The 18,495-nt window shown below is 29.2% G+C and overlaps 3 protein-coding genes across 6 annotated transcripts; 1 reads left to right on the top strand and 2 right to left on the bottom strand.

Moving 5' to 3' along the window:
- Positions 1–1,246: 1,246 nt before the first annotated feature.
- Positions 1,247–7,158, top strand: LOC100161430 (MAGUK p55 subfamily member 7). Of its 3 annotated transcripts, none has more exons than XM_001945089.5 (13): positions 1,247–1,664; positions 1,720–1,780; positions 1,867–2,153; positions 2,214–2,345; positions 2,801–2,833; positions 3,433–3,600; positions 3,677–3,873; positions 3,942–4,060; positions 4,719–5,078; positions 5,386–5,588; positions 5,664–5,804; positions 5,928–6,113; positions 6,195–7,158. In XM_001945089.5, the coding sequence occupies exons 2-12, from the start codon at positions 1,738–1,740 to the stop codon at positions 6,102–6,104; spliced, it is 1,860 nt and encodes a 619-aa protein (XP_001945124.2). In that variant the 5' UTR covers positions 1,247–1,664; positions 1,720–1,737; the 3' UTR covers positions 6,105–6,113; positions 6,195–7,158. The 3 variants fall into 3 exon arrangements, with proteins under 3 accessions (XP_001945124.2, XP_008181814.1, XP_008181815.1); XM_008183593.2 differs by having other exon boundaries at positions 1,445–1,664; positions 4,899–5,078; XM_008183592.2 differs by lacking the exon at positions 2,801–2,833 and having other exon boundaries at positions 1,444–1,664.
- Positions 7,159–8,100: 942 nt separating this feature from the next.
- Positions 8,101–9,736, bottom strand: LOC100159386 (protein canopy homolog 4-like). The gene is given in 5 exon segments (NM_001161926.2): positions 8,101–8,756; positions 8,815–8,899; positions 8,983–9,117; positions 9,191–9,311; positions 9,402–9,736. Coding segments are annotated over 5 exon segments (621 nt in total). The 5' UTR covers positions 9,502–9,736; the 3' UTR covers positions 8,101–8,576.
- Positions 9,737–10,189: 453 nt separating this feature from the next.
- Positions 10,190–18,465, bottom strand: LOC100168281 (peroxisomal membrane protein PMP22-like). Of its 2 annotated transcripts, none has more exon segments than NM_001162313.2 (6): positions 10,190–10,581; positions 10,651–10,770; positions 10,846–11,008; positions 11,096–11,191; positions 11,253–11,389; positions 11,486–11,707. In NM_001162313.2, coding segments are annotated over 5 exon segments (579 nt in total). In that variant the 5' UTR covers positions 11,351–11,389; positions 11,486–11,707; the 3' UTR covers positions 10,190–10,479.
- Positions 18,466–18,495: the final 30 nt, after the last annotated feature.

The raw sequence follows: 18,495 nt of genomic DNA, 5'->3' as shown, positions 1-18,495 counted from the left end.
CGTACTTTTTATTTTCTTATAATTCGTATTTCATAATATACCTATTACAGTATTACCTATAATATTTTATTATATTATTATAATATTATCAATCGATATTTATTAAATAGTAAATAAATTTGATTATTTGAAATTTTTAACGTCTTAAAAATCGTTTGAATTCATTAAATATAGGTATAAACGTCGTTCACGTTCTATTTGGAAAAAACAAGTGACGTTCACTAAATATGAACTAGAACGACGTTTTTGCAAACAAATAATAACTTTTCCTGTTTATCGAAAATGTAATATTTAATAAAACGGTCTAATTATTATTAATTACTAATCTAAAATCAAAATTAAACGCCACACTAACTGCAGCAAGTTCAAAGTTGTAGTTTAATTTAACTACAGCCATTATAATATTGTAATATAATATCATTTACTTCGTGACGACCATAATATAATATTATAATGCAATATTATTCGTCACGACGACCACAATATTATATTAAAATAAGTATTACGTATTATTAAGTATTAACGTCGGGACAATCAGTTCTGCAGTACGGCAGATGCGCGCGACTTTATTTCGGGCGCGTTTCAATCGCGATAACGCCGAACGGTGGCCGGGTGACGTATGTCGCCGCGCTCACGTTCGGAAAACCGAAAACGAATAACGGCGGACGTGGACGTGAGTACGTGACGACAACAAGCAACGCAGACGTCGCGGCCTCATAGACACGCCTGACGCCACGGCACGCGGGACGGCGGTGCTTCTATTCATAACCCGTGCGCGGGGTCGGTCGTGCGGTTACAGACGTCAGACACGCGCACGGACCGTCCGTGCCTACGTCTTGACTTGCTTGAGGACGCGTGGTCCGACTCCACGACCAATGTCGTAAGCGACCGCGTACGTCTTGTGATGGGTAGCGTCTGAGAAACGGAACGGGACTAGAATGGGATAAGTCATATAAGAGTGATGAAATATGAAAAACAAACACCACAGACTTCTACAACTATAGCGTGGTATTGAAGTCAGTGAAAATAATCGCGCGAAACCGACGAGGCGGGGATTTTGGCGCGTAGTTCCTCCGACGACGGTCCGACCGCGACGAATCGGTCGCAATCGGATACGCCAACGCTAACGCGACGACATCCAGCAACGGATGGAAATAATAATAATAATAATAATAATAATAATATTATGTATAGCAATCAATAATTATAATTAAAATTGCGTATTCACCGTGGCTGTTTGGTCGACGGGCGGGTGCAGCCCCTCAAGGCCTGCTGGTCGCTGTGCTGCTGTTGGACGAGTAGGAGGGGAAGGGAGGAGCCCTGCGTTGGCGGCACTGCGGCGGTTTCAGCTGACCCAGAATCGGATCGCGCGCGCCAGCCAGTCCTGCGGGAAAAAATATAATGAAAGAAAAAAATAGACGAATACGCTTATACACAATATATTATGTCGGAACGAAGCTGTACGTCTGTAGTGGGTAATTGACAGGTCTGCGCCTACTGAATTTTCTTTTAATTATTTCGTGCCCGGACCCGTCTGCCGTCAAACTCGTGTGCACGTCATTTCGCGGCGCCGTAGTGTGTATGGACCGCACTTCGACACGGTGATGCCGACGATTACCGTCGAGGACGGGCGTTCTTCTGTTGCTATGCGCGTCGTCGTACAAGTAAGATGATAAATAATTCGCCATCCGGCCACCTTCTGACTGTGTATCGTTACAGGTGTACTGTTGAAAAGACATGAGCGTCGCAATGGAACAGAACATTGGGGTCTTCGATCCTGGTAAGAAGAGCGTCGACGAGTCTGACGATAAAACCTCCAAACGCTGTGGACGTATTGACCTGTAATCGTGTTTGTTTATCGTTTAGCTTTGGCCGGCTTACTGGAGTCGTTGGTGGGATCACGGGACGCCATATCCGCGTCCAAAGAGGAACTGGACTTCTTGTCCAACTTATTGCAAAGCAAGGAACTACACGCTCTTTTCAAAGTTTACAATACCATTGTTGACCGGGTACGCGATGATCGGCGATGCTCTCCCGTGTTGTCGAGTTCCATGCAAACCACATTGGATGTCATGGAAGTTATATTGCCCAGAATCTCGCTCAGCGATACATCCAGACAACTTTTTCAGCTATTACAAAACCCCCACATACAGGTATGTACAGAGAACCTACAGAATTTTATTTTAATAATGACTTGATGGTGAACATTTTAGGGACTTCTGTGTGCCCATGACGCAGTAGCTCAAAAAGACTACCTACCCCGACTGCCAGACATTCCTCAAGAGATGGATGAGGATGAAGAGACAATCAAGATTGTGCAATTGGTTAAAAGCACTGAACCATTGGTACTAACATGTAGTGAAATTTTCTAAGCATGATCATGTTTCTTATATAGCGGTGTATACTATTGTTTTTTTTTTATTTTTATTAATATAAGTGCTTGTTTCTTCACTACCAGATAGCAATTGCTGTAGTCACAATTTCTTATCAACAATAAATTAGTTCCTAATAATAAGATAATTTTGGGACTTGGCTCCTAGACCACCTTCTCCACAAATTGTACTTATGGAATTTGCTTGTAGCTTTTTAATTTAAAAATGATAAAGTCTTAATTTTATTCTAGTCCACCTTTTGTTTTGTTTTTTGTTTGTTTTTTATTTTTTTTTTGTATATATTTTTATGTGCCTAATACATTTTTTCTTTTTTTGTAATTTGCATTTTATTTTTTAACAATTCACAACCATAACTTCTTAATGGTTAATCTGTTGTTTTTTGTATTAACTGTTTTGCATTTCACAAGGATGGGGAACCTGATTCAGCTGAACCAATTGTGGTAAGTAGGGTGATAGGTTTACTAGGTGTACATTTGTTTAAAATCTTCTGAAACCATTTTTAGTTATTAAACTTTTGCCATTCTATTGTACAGACAATTTTATGGTTAGAATGTGTGTCTTAACTTTGTACTGTATTATTTATAGACATAAGGCAGTTAATTAATGTATGTCATTAATTAAGTGAGCATGGTTTTACATTAGTGTTCTAATTTTTCATGGCCTAGATTTTTATACTGCTCAGTACTCGTAATTGATGTTTTCTAAGCTATTGCCAATAAACCAACAGCTCAAAATACCTCAATATATTCCCCCAAATGACTTTACAATATTCATATTGTCAGAAAAAGATATTTATTTTTTGAAGAAATCTATGTTAAGACTTAGAAATTTCAAAAAAAATAAAAGAAACAATAAGTAGACATGAGAAGTGTGTTAAACACATGTTTGTAAAGTTTGAAAATAAATCTTAGTTTACCTGTGTTATCATTTTATTATAAAATTCAAAAATAACTTAGAACTTTTAATTGATTTAAAAAAATGACAATCAAGTGCTATTAGTTGTAAAGTTTACAATTGTAACAATTGGTAAAAATTACAGGGTGCCACAATAAAAACTGATGAAGAAAATGGAAAAATAATTATAGCAAGGGTTATGCATGGTGGTGCTGCTGACAGATCTGGTTTAATAAATGTCGGTGATGAAGTTTGTGAAGTGAATGGAATTAATGTTGAAGGAAAGTCTCCAGCAGATGTACTCCAAATACTAGTATATAAAATCAAATTTTAATAAATTATTTATGTTATGAAATAAATGGGAAGTAATTGTTTTGGTTTACTTATAGCAACATTCTGAAGGGACAATAACATTCAAATTGATTCCGGCAGACCCAAAAAATGGATCGCGAGAAAGCAAAATGAAAGTTCGAGCCCATTTCGATTTTAACACTGATGTTGATCCTTACATTCCATGCAAAGAGGCCGGTTTAAGTTTTGCCAAAGGAGAAGTACTTCATATTGTTAGTCAGGATGATCCTTATTGGTAATTTCCATATATTTTTAGTTAATAATTATTCATTTATGATAAGTTTATTAAATTTACAAATCTAGGTGGCAAGCCCGGAAAGAAGGGGACCGTAATATGAGAGCTGGACTTATACCAAGTAAAGCTCTACAAGAGCGTAAAATAATTCATGAAAGATTGTCAATGACAGATCAAAAAAAGAAATGTAAGTTGAAGAAATGTGTGCTTAATATTTCTAATCAAAAAAAAATAATTATAATTTGTTCACATTAACTTTGTTTTTAATGCTATAAGTTTACTGATTAATAAATTATAATCAGTTATTTCAGTCATGTATTGGACATAGATTTAACAAAACCAAAACTTAGTTTTAAATTGATTGTTGGTATAAACTGTACCATGTGCAGTTTATGTTTCACTGAATAAATTAATATTCATTTATAAGTATGTAGTACCTACCTACCTAGACATTTTAATAGTATATTATGTATAATATTTTATAATGGTTTTAAACTTGTGTCCAATTTGTGTATAAGTATTATGTTGCTAATGGAGCTGTTTTAAATATTTACATTAATAGCACTAAAAACACACAAGTATATATATTATTTAAATTTAAATAGCGGTTTGTTCAGTTTAATTTTAATAATCAATTATAAATTTAATATTGTAAAAAGTACCTATTTCTTTATTATTATTATTATTAGGTATTTTGTTTTTTTATTTTTATTTTTTAACAATAAAATATAGTATAATATAGATTTTTATTAATTTAGTGTGTTTAGTACTCTTTTTTTTTATTAACATGTTTTTTGTTTAGTAGTGTATTGTGATTAACATGTGGCTATGTTTGCGGATTACAGGGGTCATGGATACCGTTAATGGGGGTTGTATTGGTGGGGGCGGAATGACATGTTTGCCAGACCGTTCATTAGCTAAAGGCCCATTATGTGGGTCATTGGCCGCTCTGAACGATCTCGGTGAAGACATGGCGTCCGAATGTTCGGTACGTACACGTGTTAAAAAAGTTATCTATGACGCAGCTGAAAGTGATGACTATGATCGTGAAGATATTGCTACATATGAAGAAGTGGTTAAGTTGTATCCAAGAAATGAATTTCCTCGGCCCATTGTCTTAGTTGGTCCACCTGGTGTTGGTAGAAATGAGCTGAAGAGACGTATTATGGAACTAAATCCTGACAAATATCACACACCTGTACCGCGTGAGTAGAAGACAAATGTATAAATATTTTTTAAAACACTGTTAATAATTCAAATTCAGTACCTGTATGTAATTTTTTTAAAACAATATTTCAAACAATACCTTTTTTAAAAAATATTAAACTGTGTTACATATTTATGATTTTATTACAGAGATAGTATATGCATACTAATTATAATAGCTATTTTAGTTAAATTGTTATATATTTATAGGCACATTTTTAAATTTTAGTACAATAGAAATATATAAATTAACAATTCTAGATACAAAAAATAAAATTATATCACTTAGTTATTTTCAATTTATAGATACATCCAGATCTCCTCGGCCTGGAGAAGTAAATGGTAAAGAATATAATTTTGTCTCAAGAGAATTAATGGAAGAACAAATAGCCCGTGGTGAATTTTTAGAATTTGGTGAATACAAAGGCAATCTTTATGGCACATCTTTAGAAAGTGTAAAATCAATCATACGTTCCGGACTTACTTGTATTATAAACCCACATTATCAGGTAAGTTCAAAATTGTGTTTTTATTATAATTGTTATTTTCTGTACCTATCTAAAATAATTTATTATTTGTTGTAGGCATTAAAAATGTTACGCACTCCTGATATAAAACCTTACATTGTATATATTAAGCCACCAGTATTTGATATATTAAAATCAACTAGAAATGCAGCATTTGCAATGTCAACATTTGATGAAACAAATTCTAGAGGTTTTACAGTAAGTGTGTATTGAAAAATTTAATTAGTATTATAATATTATGTATAATTGCCAATTGGGCTCAGCCTGTATTGTTGATAGTAAAAAAAAAAATGTATCATACTATATGAAGTCAATTTTTAGGATGATGAGTTCAATGAGATACTTAGGAGTTCAAAACGAATTGAATTTCTTTATGATCATTGGTTTGATGAGGTAATTGTAAATGATGATTTCAAGTTGGCTCTGGAGCAATTATTAGAAGCTGACCATAAATTAAAAACCGAACCATTATGGGCACCTGCTGCTTGGTTACAGTAAATTTTTACAGTAAGCATATCATATTTTTAGTTCTTTAGTGTTAAGTACATATCTAAGTATTATACACTAATATATCATTTTTGTGAATAGTTATGCGCGGAAACTAGTCAATCATTCTTAACCCGCCACCAAAACAGTATTTATAAGTGTCCAGTAGAACACATCAGACTTCGACCAAATAAAAAAATGAAATGATCAACCATTTTGTTCTAATTTTGAATGGATGTAGTTATATAATTTTAATAGATTTTATAATATAATAGTTAGAAGAGTATTGAAAATTAAATACAACTCTTTACACATAATAATTTATTTATGCTTTTAGAAACAATGTTAAATAACTTTTAATTACGCTATTTACGGTTGTGAAATTTATTTTAGATTATAACTAATCTATTTTTACCCATTTCTAGTCAATAATGTTTAAAATCCCACATTTATTGAGATTTTATTAGTAAGTGTTAGGTCTTACAAATTATATTTTCTGAAACTTTATCATTACTAAATTATTTAGTGTAGGCATTTAGCCAATTTTCAGGAAATGTATTTTGTTTTAATACAAGTTATATTATTGTCATATAGAATTTACAGCATATTTGATTCGAAATCATACACACGACACCAGACATATACCAACACTGTGTAACTGTTGTTCAAATTTAATTTTGATGCAAGCTGTATGATAACATTATTTATAGATAATATTTTAAGTACGCTGTTATTATTGTTGTATTTCATTCAAATTTCATGACATGCCCACATGCCAATGGAACAAATATTTGTACTTATTTTAAAATCTTATTGAATTAAGTTTTAAATCTGTTCTACAGCCTAATATAAAGTTAAAAATGTATGAATTATTTATCAACTTATTCTAATGATGAAATACATTAATATATTAGGGTACATTTGTTATATAATTAATTGTGTTATTGTAACTATTTTTTTCTCTATTTAAAAAAATGTTTTAATAGTTTATACAGTGGTTTTTAGTATATTGACGTGAATTTTATGTATACCGAACATTTAATAAAATGTTAATTTAAATCATAAATACTTAACGCTGTTTTATATTATGTATATTTCTAATTTGTTTTAAGAAAACCGTTCAGTTCTCAATAAGAATATATATATTTCACTTTCCGACTATTAAATGATACCAAAAGTTACTAAATTTTATAATATCACATGAATGATAGGTACTAACATTTCAATAAATATTTTTTTTGCATTTACCATTTATTGACGATAGACGAATATGAAATCTAATTTGTTCTACCATCTGTGGTTTGCATTACTTATTAAAAAGTTGAACTATGGCGGGCAGCAGCAGGTAACGCTGTCTGGTCAGTGGTCACATCAACAACTAAATGCTCAATTCTGTGGATCATTGACCATCAATACGGTACAATACTAAAACTAATTTTAATATTTTAGGTTTTTAAATATTAAATTATAGGGAAGGTTGAACTATAATGAAAAATATATTGTGCATTTGTGCCTCAACAGGGAATTATGGTAATTACTTAACTGTCTTAAGCAGGGTAGTCCAACCCGCAGCCCGTGGTAGATTTTAAAGTGGCCCCCACATTAATTTTAAAAACCATCATCTATTTATATACCCAAATTTTTATGAGAAGAAAAATGATGTTGAAAATTAAATAAACCTAACAATGATTTAATAGTATATGAATATAATTGTTATTAAAATCGGATTGCGATACCACAAGCACACATTAATGGTAATTGTGGGTGATCAGACGATTAAACTCTTCACTTCAAACACAACTTCAATTGATCAAAATTTGAACATTTTTTAATTTCACATTAGTCCTATTATTGTTATTTAAGTATAAATAAATGTATTTTTTCCTTGTTATTATAAATAACATATAGAATTGTAAAAATATTTCTACTCATTATCCATTATGGACTATGGTATGGTTTAAATAAAATGTTTTATTATAAAAATATATTAAAAAATTAATACTAATAGTTTAGTTGTAAAATGTGTTTTAATTGTATTACATATATAGCAAACATTTCATTTGTATGGCACAAAAGTTACTTAAAAAAAATATATTTAAAACAATTGGTTTTGATGCTCAGAAAGAGCTGCTAATCAATAATATAATATGATACATTAATCAGAATTATCAAAATGCATTTAATTTTTATGAAAGTAGTGATAATTTACAATAAAACTTGGACATATCAATTTATTATGCACTCATCAAAAATAAAATATTACATGTATTGTTCTATGTTTAAGTGAATTCAAATAACTTAATAAGATAAAAAGTATCTGATTAGTACCATATTTACTTAATTCATTATTATAAATAAATAATTTTAGAAGTCAATATGATTATACAATTATTGTATTTAAAGTTCTATACGTCTTTTCAATGATAATGTTTATGAAATACCTATTAACTTTATATACAAACTTCAATATGTGTATTGATTTTTTTACAATTCTTGATTTATCTGTCTCGTATCTCCTTTAGATGGAGATGCTTCATCCAAGCATGTTTGATCAGAATCTTTTAATGCACGGTCTTTGCATAAATAACTTCTTAAGCTTTCAGCCTGATCATTAAAATACCATTGCTCTATATCTGATTCGTAGGTTTCCAATAAATCTTCACACTTAAATTAAAATATGCATTATTAATTTACACATTTACCATATTAAATGATTACCTACTTGAGTTTTCATATTTGTGATTTCAACCGAAGGTTTGTCCCAAAGTTCATATGGTATACCAAGCTCAACTTTTACACCTTTATTCCTATTAACAAAAAAATGTATTTACAACTTACAACTTTGTACTACATATGTGCACAGAATTTATAATAATAATGGCTAACTTACACAAGGCCGTGTAATGTTTGAAAAGTTTGGCTCATTCCTTTAGCAAATCGTGTACTATCGGTCCTTTCTTTGTGAATATTATACTTAAGTATTCTTTCACAAAGGCCATCTAGTGATTCAACTAAACGCAGTTCCCTTAAACACATAATATGAATAATATAATTTATTGAAACCAATTATAAAGTATTTATGATATTTTTAAGCTTACGATTTTTTGTACTCTTTTTTCTTTTTTGGCAGATCGATCGAGTAACCTATCTCCAAATATTCACTCGTCTTACCGGTCTCCAGTAAACGACCCTCTAATTCTTCCGCTAATATTTTACAGACTGAAACAAAAACACATAATTACGTGTAAATAATTAAAATTCATTAACAAAAAGGTACAAATAACAATACATTTAATTATATTCACAAACCTTCACATTTATTAGCATATTTAACTCCATCCTCTGACGAGGTACTCAACGATTTAGCTATAAGTAATATGAAAACTATTGACTTTATTAACAAAATCATTTTGTTGATTTGACTTGATTTTTACTTAACAATACATAATTACATAATAGACAAAATTGTTGATTAATTACTGTAAATTATAACCAAAACCGATAACCTATTAGTAAAGGTGTTATTATTTGAAAATCAATTTTTTTTAATTTTTAATACTTGGGGCTTCTAATTCTTTTATCTATGTTCTATATGAGCAGGGTTTCTAAACAGAAACCGAGCGTTGATTGTATGATGAGTAACTACAAAACATCAATTTTCCATTTTAATGTTATCAAATAATAAATATTCATTTTCTTATCAACACTTTAATAATCGTTATCACAGGATAAAACATTATCAATAATATAGATAGCGACAACGTTTTCAGTTTTTCATGTTCTAGTATTTTAAATTTTGTCACTCTCAGGTTCTCCTCTCCGTCGTGCTGATAGGCGATGGCTATTGGCTTGGAGTCTATAATAGTACAGATTAATAGTGATTAACTATATTATATTATAGGCAGTAGACACAGTGTTATTAATTGTTTCTGTAAAGAATAGTAGTATACAGTGTATACTATACACAATAATATGCTATATGCATGGTAAAATTATTAAATTATGATTCTTATTATCACTTCCTAAATTGGAAAGTTGCTTATTTTAACAACTATATTTTTGTTATACATAACATTATAAAATACACTGTAATTTTCTTTCAATAATTAACGTTTAATAGACATTTTAAAATTACTTTATTCTATAAGTACAAAAATATTATTATGTAATACAAAACTAAACACAAGCCATTGATCTCTAAAGTCTTAACTTACTTAACACCCACCTATTTGAGCATATCCCGAGTTTTTGTTTAATAAAACTATAGTTATATAATATTAAACTTCAGATAAATTAATGTATAATTAAAATTAGTTAATAAATTAATGATGAAAATAATTTAGGCATATTATCAAATTTATAATAATTTCTTAATTTTTGTCCTTGGTTATTTAACAATATTTGCTCGTCTGAAATCATCATTGCGTTTTTTGTATGTAATAAACATGGCCCAAAAGAAGCCAACCATGTTATGGAATAACACTCGTAACTAAATCAAAAATTGTAATTAGTCAAATAAACTTAATAAATAAAATATTAAATAACTCAAACTATTTACCATTGGAGGTACAAATTTAAGGTTGAAGAACTGCACCAACGAGACAATCTGCCAATTTGCCTTTAATATAGGCCAGTAAATTGCATATATTTGCTTCATTGTGTCTTCATGTGATTTTCCCTATAATAATTAATTTTTATTGTAGTAATATAGCATTATATTTAATATTTATTGTCCAAAATATTAACTTCATACCTCAAATCTTGATAACACATATAACGAAAGAAACTGATAAAATGGTGTAAATAATAAACGTTCAATTCCAAATTTTAAAAAAACCATTTTTGATGAATTTTCTGGAAAAGTGCTTTCTAATGACTCGTAGAAAAAATGTGGTACTGGTCCACCAAATAAAAGACTGCAAAAAAAAAATATAAAAATTGCCATGTTAATTTTAATAATAAATAGCATTAAAAATGTACATAATAATCTGATTTATGGTTACCCAAATAATCCAAAAGCCACAACACTATCCTGGTCAATCATCTTAGCTCCAGCAATGTTTTGTAAAGTAATATTCCCAAGTGATGCAATAATACAACTAAAAAATTACATTTAAAAATAATGAAATTATTACATATATTTTCTAATAAAAATAATACCTGGTAATTGACTTTGTGCGAATAGGTCTTGAATTCAAACGTTCCAAATAGGTCAATACTAATCCTTGTAAAAATTCAGCCGGTTTTGAAAGTGCCATTTTTAAAAAAATAAACAATTTGCTGTCTTATGATATGATCTGTAAAAATACACAAATCCATTTTAAAAGTAGTTGAATTTATGTAAAAAGGTATAGATCGGTATTTATAAATTTATAAAAAGCGTTTATTCTTACATTTCCTTAATTAATATGTTTTACAGTGATATACGAAGTAAACAATAGTCAATAATAACTATTTACTGAAATAAATAATTTGAAAAAATAATAAATCGAAAAAAGCAATAGCGAAATGCATCAAAACATTTGGGTTTCGACGACGAATTCCACAAGTGAGTGTGAGATCTTCAGTGTTCAAACGTGTATTTTACTTTCCAACGTGACATCGGCACATCGCACGTTCTCGTTTCCTATCAAAATATTTCCTATCGTTTCCTATATCAACTTTCTAGGTCATGTTATCATTGTTGTTTACGAATACTTACAGAACACTAGATCGTGCGACGTGTACCGTTGTTCAAAAACAATTAACGAAACAGAATAAATTTAGTCATGACATAATATACTAAATCAATGCTACAATTATTAATCCTACTGAGTAGTGAGTACTGATATCAAACAGTAACCCCCGCCAATAAATTCCTTTCATAATTTTTATTTGATCGTTCAAACATGTAGTACAATATAAGTGTACAACAGAACCAGTGGCGTATCCAGAGGGGGCACAGGGGCCATGGCCCCCCTCATTGGCCGTATTTGCTATTTTTTTAAAAGAATTATAATTTATAATCTATAATTGAGTCAAATGAAAAAAATTATATAAAAAAGAATAAACTCAAGACATTATGAAAGAATCGTTGGATTGAGCGGCACAATGCATTAATTACATTCAAATAATTGTTTATGTAGGTACCTACATTATAGAAGCTTTATACGACTGAAAATAACGGTAGTAAATCAGATTCATCAAGTAAAGCACTAAAGCAGCGATGTATGGTAGTGCTATCAGAAAAAGTGATTTTTTTTTTTGTTTCATTAGAACCGTTTTTATATTTTCTTGTACATTAAACTTAAGTTAAATTCTTCAAAGAAAACGACAAGACTTATCAAAAAACACTAAATGATAGTCGTTTCAAAAATATATTTAGTGAATAGTACTTAAAATAAGATTGCTTCTAAAATAGACGTCGATATTAAAATACCTCGAGTTTGTGGCAAACAAAATAAAAGAGTTAATGTAAATGTTAAAAATCCAGAAAGTTATTACAAAATATCCATATTTATTCCATTTCTTAACTAAATTATATGTGAATTAAGGACACGATTGTATCAAAGGTTAAAATTAAATTATTTCACTAGAACCGTCAATCCCATAAAACTTCAATAAATATGATAAAAAAACTATTTTAGAGGCTGCAAAAGTATACGAAAATGATCTGCCGTTAAATGCAATTGTTACTGAATTATGTATATGGCAAAATCAATGAATAAAATAGCACAGTAAATAAACCTCAAACCGCTATAGAGACTTTACCTTTACCTAGTGTTATTAATTTTTCTCGTCTAGATAATGTTATTACTTTTAATTATAAAATTGATAATTGTAGTGTGTTACATAATATTTACATATTAATTAATCGGATATCGATTTTTCGTAAAAATTCCCGTTTTTCCTTAATTTTTCTTTTGTTTTTCACGGCGCTTTTGAAAACTAGGCACTACTATTTTTACTTTTGACCCCCCCCCCCCCCCCCAAAAAAAAAGAAGTACAAACAAGGTTCACTTTCCCATCGAACAAGATACTGTTGAAGAAATTCGAAGCAGTCTTACTGCTCGTTTTGGTGGTGACAGACACAAAAAAAAACACATCATTGTAAAATCAATACATTCATCGCTCCGCTCAGAATCTAAAAAGAAGATTGGTATGTAGGTAGATATCTGAAACTTCCCTTACTCTCTTAATACGTAATTAATTGCTGTTAGTTATTACTTCATTATAAAATATACTCACTAATATTATTATAATTTAATTGAATATATATTAATATAAAAAGTGTGTAAGTAGGCATAATTGTATAAACTATAAAGCATACAAACGTCAAACATATATTGATATATTGATACATAATGCTCGTATAATATATTTTATATTATGCTTATAATGTATAATATTGTTGATACATTTTTTAGTCTTCCTCTTCTGGCTCTACAAGTCCCTTAAATAGTGAACCATTTATGGAAATTTTCATTTTGTATATTGTGTATATAATATTCTAATAATAACTAATATATTAAATTAGCTAGTTATCCACTCTTTTTTAATAGACCACGAATAGGTTTTTTTTAAGTGGTAGGCACTATCGTAAGTACCTAACCTTTTTTTTTTATTTCATAATCTGAAATATATTGGTAGGTATAGCCAGGTACTAATAAATATTTGATGACCAGTGTTCAACACTTTAAATAAAAACTAATTTTGTCTCATATACCTTTTATGTTTTGTAGGCGTCTACCGCAAACCGCAATTTATAGAATTATGCAAAGATTATTCAACAACATTTTTTTAACATTATTATTTTATTAGGAGATTTATATGATAAAATGTGATTATTTACTTAATTTATTTTATATAATAATATGTACTTGATATTATGAAAAACTTTCATAGTTTCAAATTATGATTTTGGTGGGTATGTGGCGATGTTGCCATGTTGTTACAATATTATAATATGACCTCCAGTATATAGTAAATACGGTATAGTAAACTTTGAGATATAGAAAACTTTTAGCAATAAAGGGTGGGTACGTAAAATTGGTTAAATAAATTACAAGGTTAGTAGTTACGTTGCGAAGGTTGTTATGTAATTATATATTATACACATACAATAATATTTATATAGGTACCTATAGTCAACATGTTATAGGATGTCAATTGTAAAATTCAACTCAAAAGTTCGCTTTTTATTTTTTTATTATTTAATTTTAAATCTTTGTACCTATGCACTTAAGATGTTTGTATTAAAGGTATATACCTAGTTACTTAATTAAATATTTAAATATATTAACAATATTTCATACGTTAGTTCAATCACGACGAAATTAATAATTTTTTTATTATTATTTATTTATATACAATTTTTTTCAAAATGAGGACCCCGTTTTATATATGTTGTGAATTGTTTACAAAAAAAAAGGCGGGCAAGTAGTAAAGTGGGTTATGTGTAGTAAATATAATATACTTAGGTACATAATTTGAAAAGAATCAAGGCCCTGGCTACTTTTAAGAATTAAAAAAATGAAAATTGTTATGTTTCGTTTAAATCATACTGTCAGTACAAGAGTATATCAAAAATGGTAAATATTGTTCAGGAGAACGTTTTGAATATTTACTAACTAAATAGCTTACAATAATTTGTGGGATATCTTCAGCCGACAACTACATATAAGTATAACAAATTGTATTCTAAAATGTCTTGTAAGTCTAATTATGGTTTTTTTAAAAACTTAAGCTTACCAGAAATAGTATTAATTAATTATTTATATTTTATAAAATCAATAAATAATTTGAGAAATAGCTAGCCTAATTGCATTCATAATTGTATTAGCTAACCATTCTACCAAATTTTTCTAATAATAAATACTGAAGCCAATAATAATAGTATTAAACATACTTTTATCATTAGATTCTGAGCGGGACGATGTATGTATTGATGCATGTATTGATTTTACAGACAGATATAATATATAATAACTAGATACCAATGTTTACTAAGCGTTAGAAAGGTAATATGATAATAAACAACATTTCATATCAAACAAGCCCGTTGCCAATCAAAACAATTAGAATTTGTAAACATTGGCAAAGTGACAAATGGCGCTGGGCATTATAATTCAATAATGTTGTTGTATATATAGAGTCGGGTACCTAGTTATTATAATATATATCTGTGATTTTACAGTACAAACAATACATTTCAGACAAATTGTAAAAAGTCTTTTGGACTTAAAAGTTGTATGAATATAGCAGTTGAGATATAGCACTGTCGGTACTCAGTACAATAAGGCCACAACTCGAAATTTATGATTATTGTGTTTATGATGTCTATGAATTAGTATTTTTTTTGGTAATGGCGTCATCTACATCCTTCGTTTTCTATAATTTCGTTTATATTATTTTGATATCACTTATACGAAAAAAGTTATTTTTGTTTCAAAATACATTATTGTGATTTGTTTGTGTTTTTCAAACTTTAATCACTTTTTTTGAAATTCCTATATCGAAAAAATAAAAACGAGATATTGCACAGCCAAAGTTCTCCTTTTTATGTGGTGAACATTTCGTTTCTTAGCTATGACTGTAGCCATCTCGGTTCTTTTTCCGCGCCAAAACAATTTTTACATTTGTAAGACGGAGACAACACCTGCAGGTGTAGCGTCCTCTTTACAATAAATTTAATAATATAATTCTTTTTTTTTTGCCTATAAGTTATCTTATCTTAACTTATCACACATATCACGCCACTCTGAAAAATAGAGAAAAAAATACGAACTCAGGGACACCAAACTTTTAAAATTGAAAAATGTCGATTTATGGTCGGTCCCTTGTATACTAGCTGACAGTGCGAAATATCCAATTTCATCTAATTTTTTAATTGAAATGTCTATAAATATTGTTTGCATCATTATGTATTTTTGTTTTTTTTTAGTTTGGTGTATCCGTAGAAAACCGTATTGTTTTAAACTTTCTATAAGCTTAGATATTAAATCTGAAAATGTCAAACATCTTAACGACAAAATAATTTGCAAATTTTCAAAATTTGAATTTTATAGCACATGTTTAAAAAATTATGAATATGTATTTTTGATATTTTAAAATTCTTATAAGTACAATTTATGAGGAATCTTGTCTAAATTTTCAAGTGACCAATTATTTTGAGTTGAGAATTCGTAAAAATTTTTTTTTTTAAATCTAAGATTTGAAAATGTAATACAAAATTCCTCATAATATTGTATACCTTTTAAGTATTTTTTACTGCAACTAAAGGTGACGTCAGACACCCAAAGAAACACAAAACACATAATTGTAAGACTAATACATTCATTGCGCTGCTCAGAAATTAAAAAAGGTCATTATAATTTATAAGTGTATGAAAGAATAAGTTTTGGTGAGACTAAAACCACCTTAAATTGAAAGGCCTGCCTATATTGGATATGTTTTAATATTTATGCAGTTATATAGAGACCACAGTTATATGTATATAAATTATCTACTCCAGACTCGTATATGGATTACTGGGTGAATATAATAAATATCTATACGACTATACACTATAATTTAACTATGATGTAAGATAATAATAAATAATAATAAGACATAATAAAGTAAATCAATATAGTCTATATTTAGTATGCACTAATGAAACTGAGAGTTGAGACAACAACTAAATTCAACTATTATATTTTCTGATTGTCCTCACGAATATAAACTTATCACAATATAAAATATTAACTGTCACTATTACAACTATGTCTGTTATTGTTATTATATTGTTTGGATACAGCTTAAGTTACAATTATCTTAGGTTGTTGTATACTATATCAAATTCGCATATTTCCGTTATGTATCATAACATGTGATACGTATCATACGCATAACATCAAATCATACGTATATATTATAATGAAAAAACTATATTTTTTGTGTATGGAATATCAATCATTATATTAAGTATTATATTTTAAAGCACCACCAAAAATGTTTATTTATTAACATATTTTATTCTTTTTTTAAAAAAAGGTCATGCGAGATCTGACCCGCCAGAACACCGTTTGTATACGCCTCTGCAGATGGAATAATATAGACCTATAGGTTGTACAACTATTAATATTGAATTGCGGAATAATAATCCCCCGGAAAAAAAATCCCCAGACTGCACTACTACTCACAACTACATGCAAATGGTTGAACAAATATTTTTTAAACGATAATTAGTACCTATCTATAATTACAACATTATTAATATTTAATTATAAATACGTATATCATATTTATATTAAACTATATTATTATATCATTCAAAAAATAATATATTATATATATATATGATATAATATAAGTATACCTACGTATTTGTAATTCAATATTAATAATGTAATAATTATAGATACTAATCAACGTTTAAAAAATATTTGTTCAACCATTTGCATGTGGTTGTGAGTAATATAATAATTGTAGTCTAGGAATTTTTTTCCTAGGGTTGGGGATTTTTATTCCGATTATCATTATTATGATAGACCTAATGCAGTGATTAGAAAAGCTGATTAATTTTAAAGTCTTTACTGTTATGCGCCTTAAATATTTATTATAACAAGCGAAACAATATTTGTTATACGTCAAGAGTATTATGTGTTGGTAAGTATCAATAGAAATATACTTTAAATGCATGTCATCGCAAAATGTGTGCCTAGTTTTATCTAAGTCTTAAATTATGATTGATTTTAGATTAATTGTCAGGTACTATACATGTATATATAGTTTAATACTTTTTTATTAGTTTAGATGTATACTCGCCGTAACTCATAAACCTATCGTACAGTCTGATCGACATGTATCCATTCACTATTCCACTATTCAGTGTTTTATTATCAATTATGTATTTATTTAAAAATGTTCAATACAATATTAACTGAAACATAAGTACATCTATATACAGCTAATAGCATTTATGTAGCTCGATATAGGTTAGGTTAGTCGTATCGTAAATTATAATCAATCAAGTTCAGTATTTCATAGGGTTCGCAATATTATGTTGCGTTATTATATATTGAGTATATATTTTCTATGGTTATATGTATACAACATGTTATTATAGTAACGTGTGTTATAAAAACTAAACGACACAAAAATGGACGAATGGTTTTATCACACATTAAACCACATATAGGTACTGTAATGATGCATAAAGGTATATGTTATATATAGGTATATCGATGTACGCGGTGGAGGGCGAGACATTTTTGTCAGGGTCTCGTTTCGTCTCACCTGCTGCAGCGTTATAATAATATAGCAGAAGGGGAAACCGTTGGACCGCAGAGCCGATCACGTAGTTGCGTGGCGCGACCCCTAAAAACTTTTACCCCGCGCACACCGTTCCACGATACCCAACCACACTTACCCCACCACAAAC

Source organism: Acyrthosiphon pisum, chromosome A1 (assembly GCF_005508785.2).
Source record: "Acyrthosiphon pisum isolate AL4f chromosome A1, pea_aphid_22Mar2018_4r6ur, whole genome shotgun sequence".
Classification (NCBI taxonomy): domain Eukaryota; kingdom Metazoa; phylum Arthropoda; class Insecta; order Hemiptera; family Aphididae; genus Acyrthosiphon; species Acyrthosiphon pisum.
The sequence above is the reverse complement of the archived record's forward strand: the minus strand, read 5'-3'. Positions and strand labels throughout refer to the sequence as shown.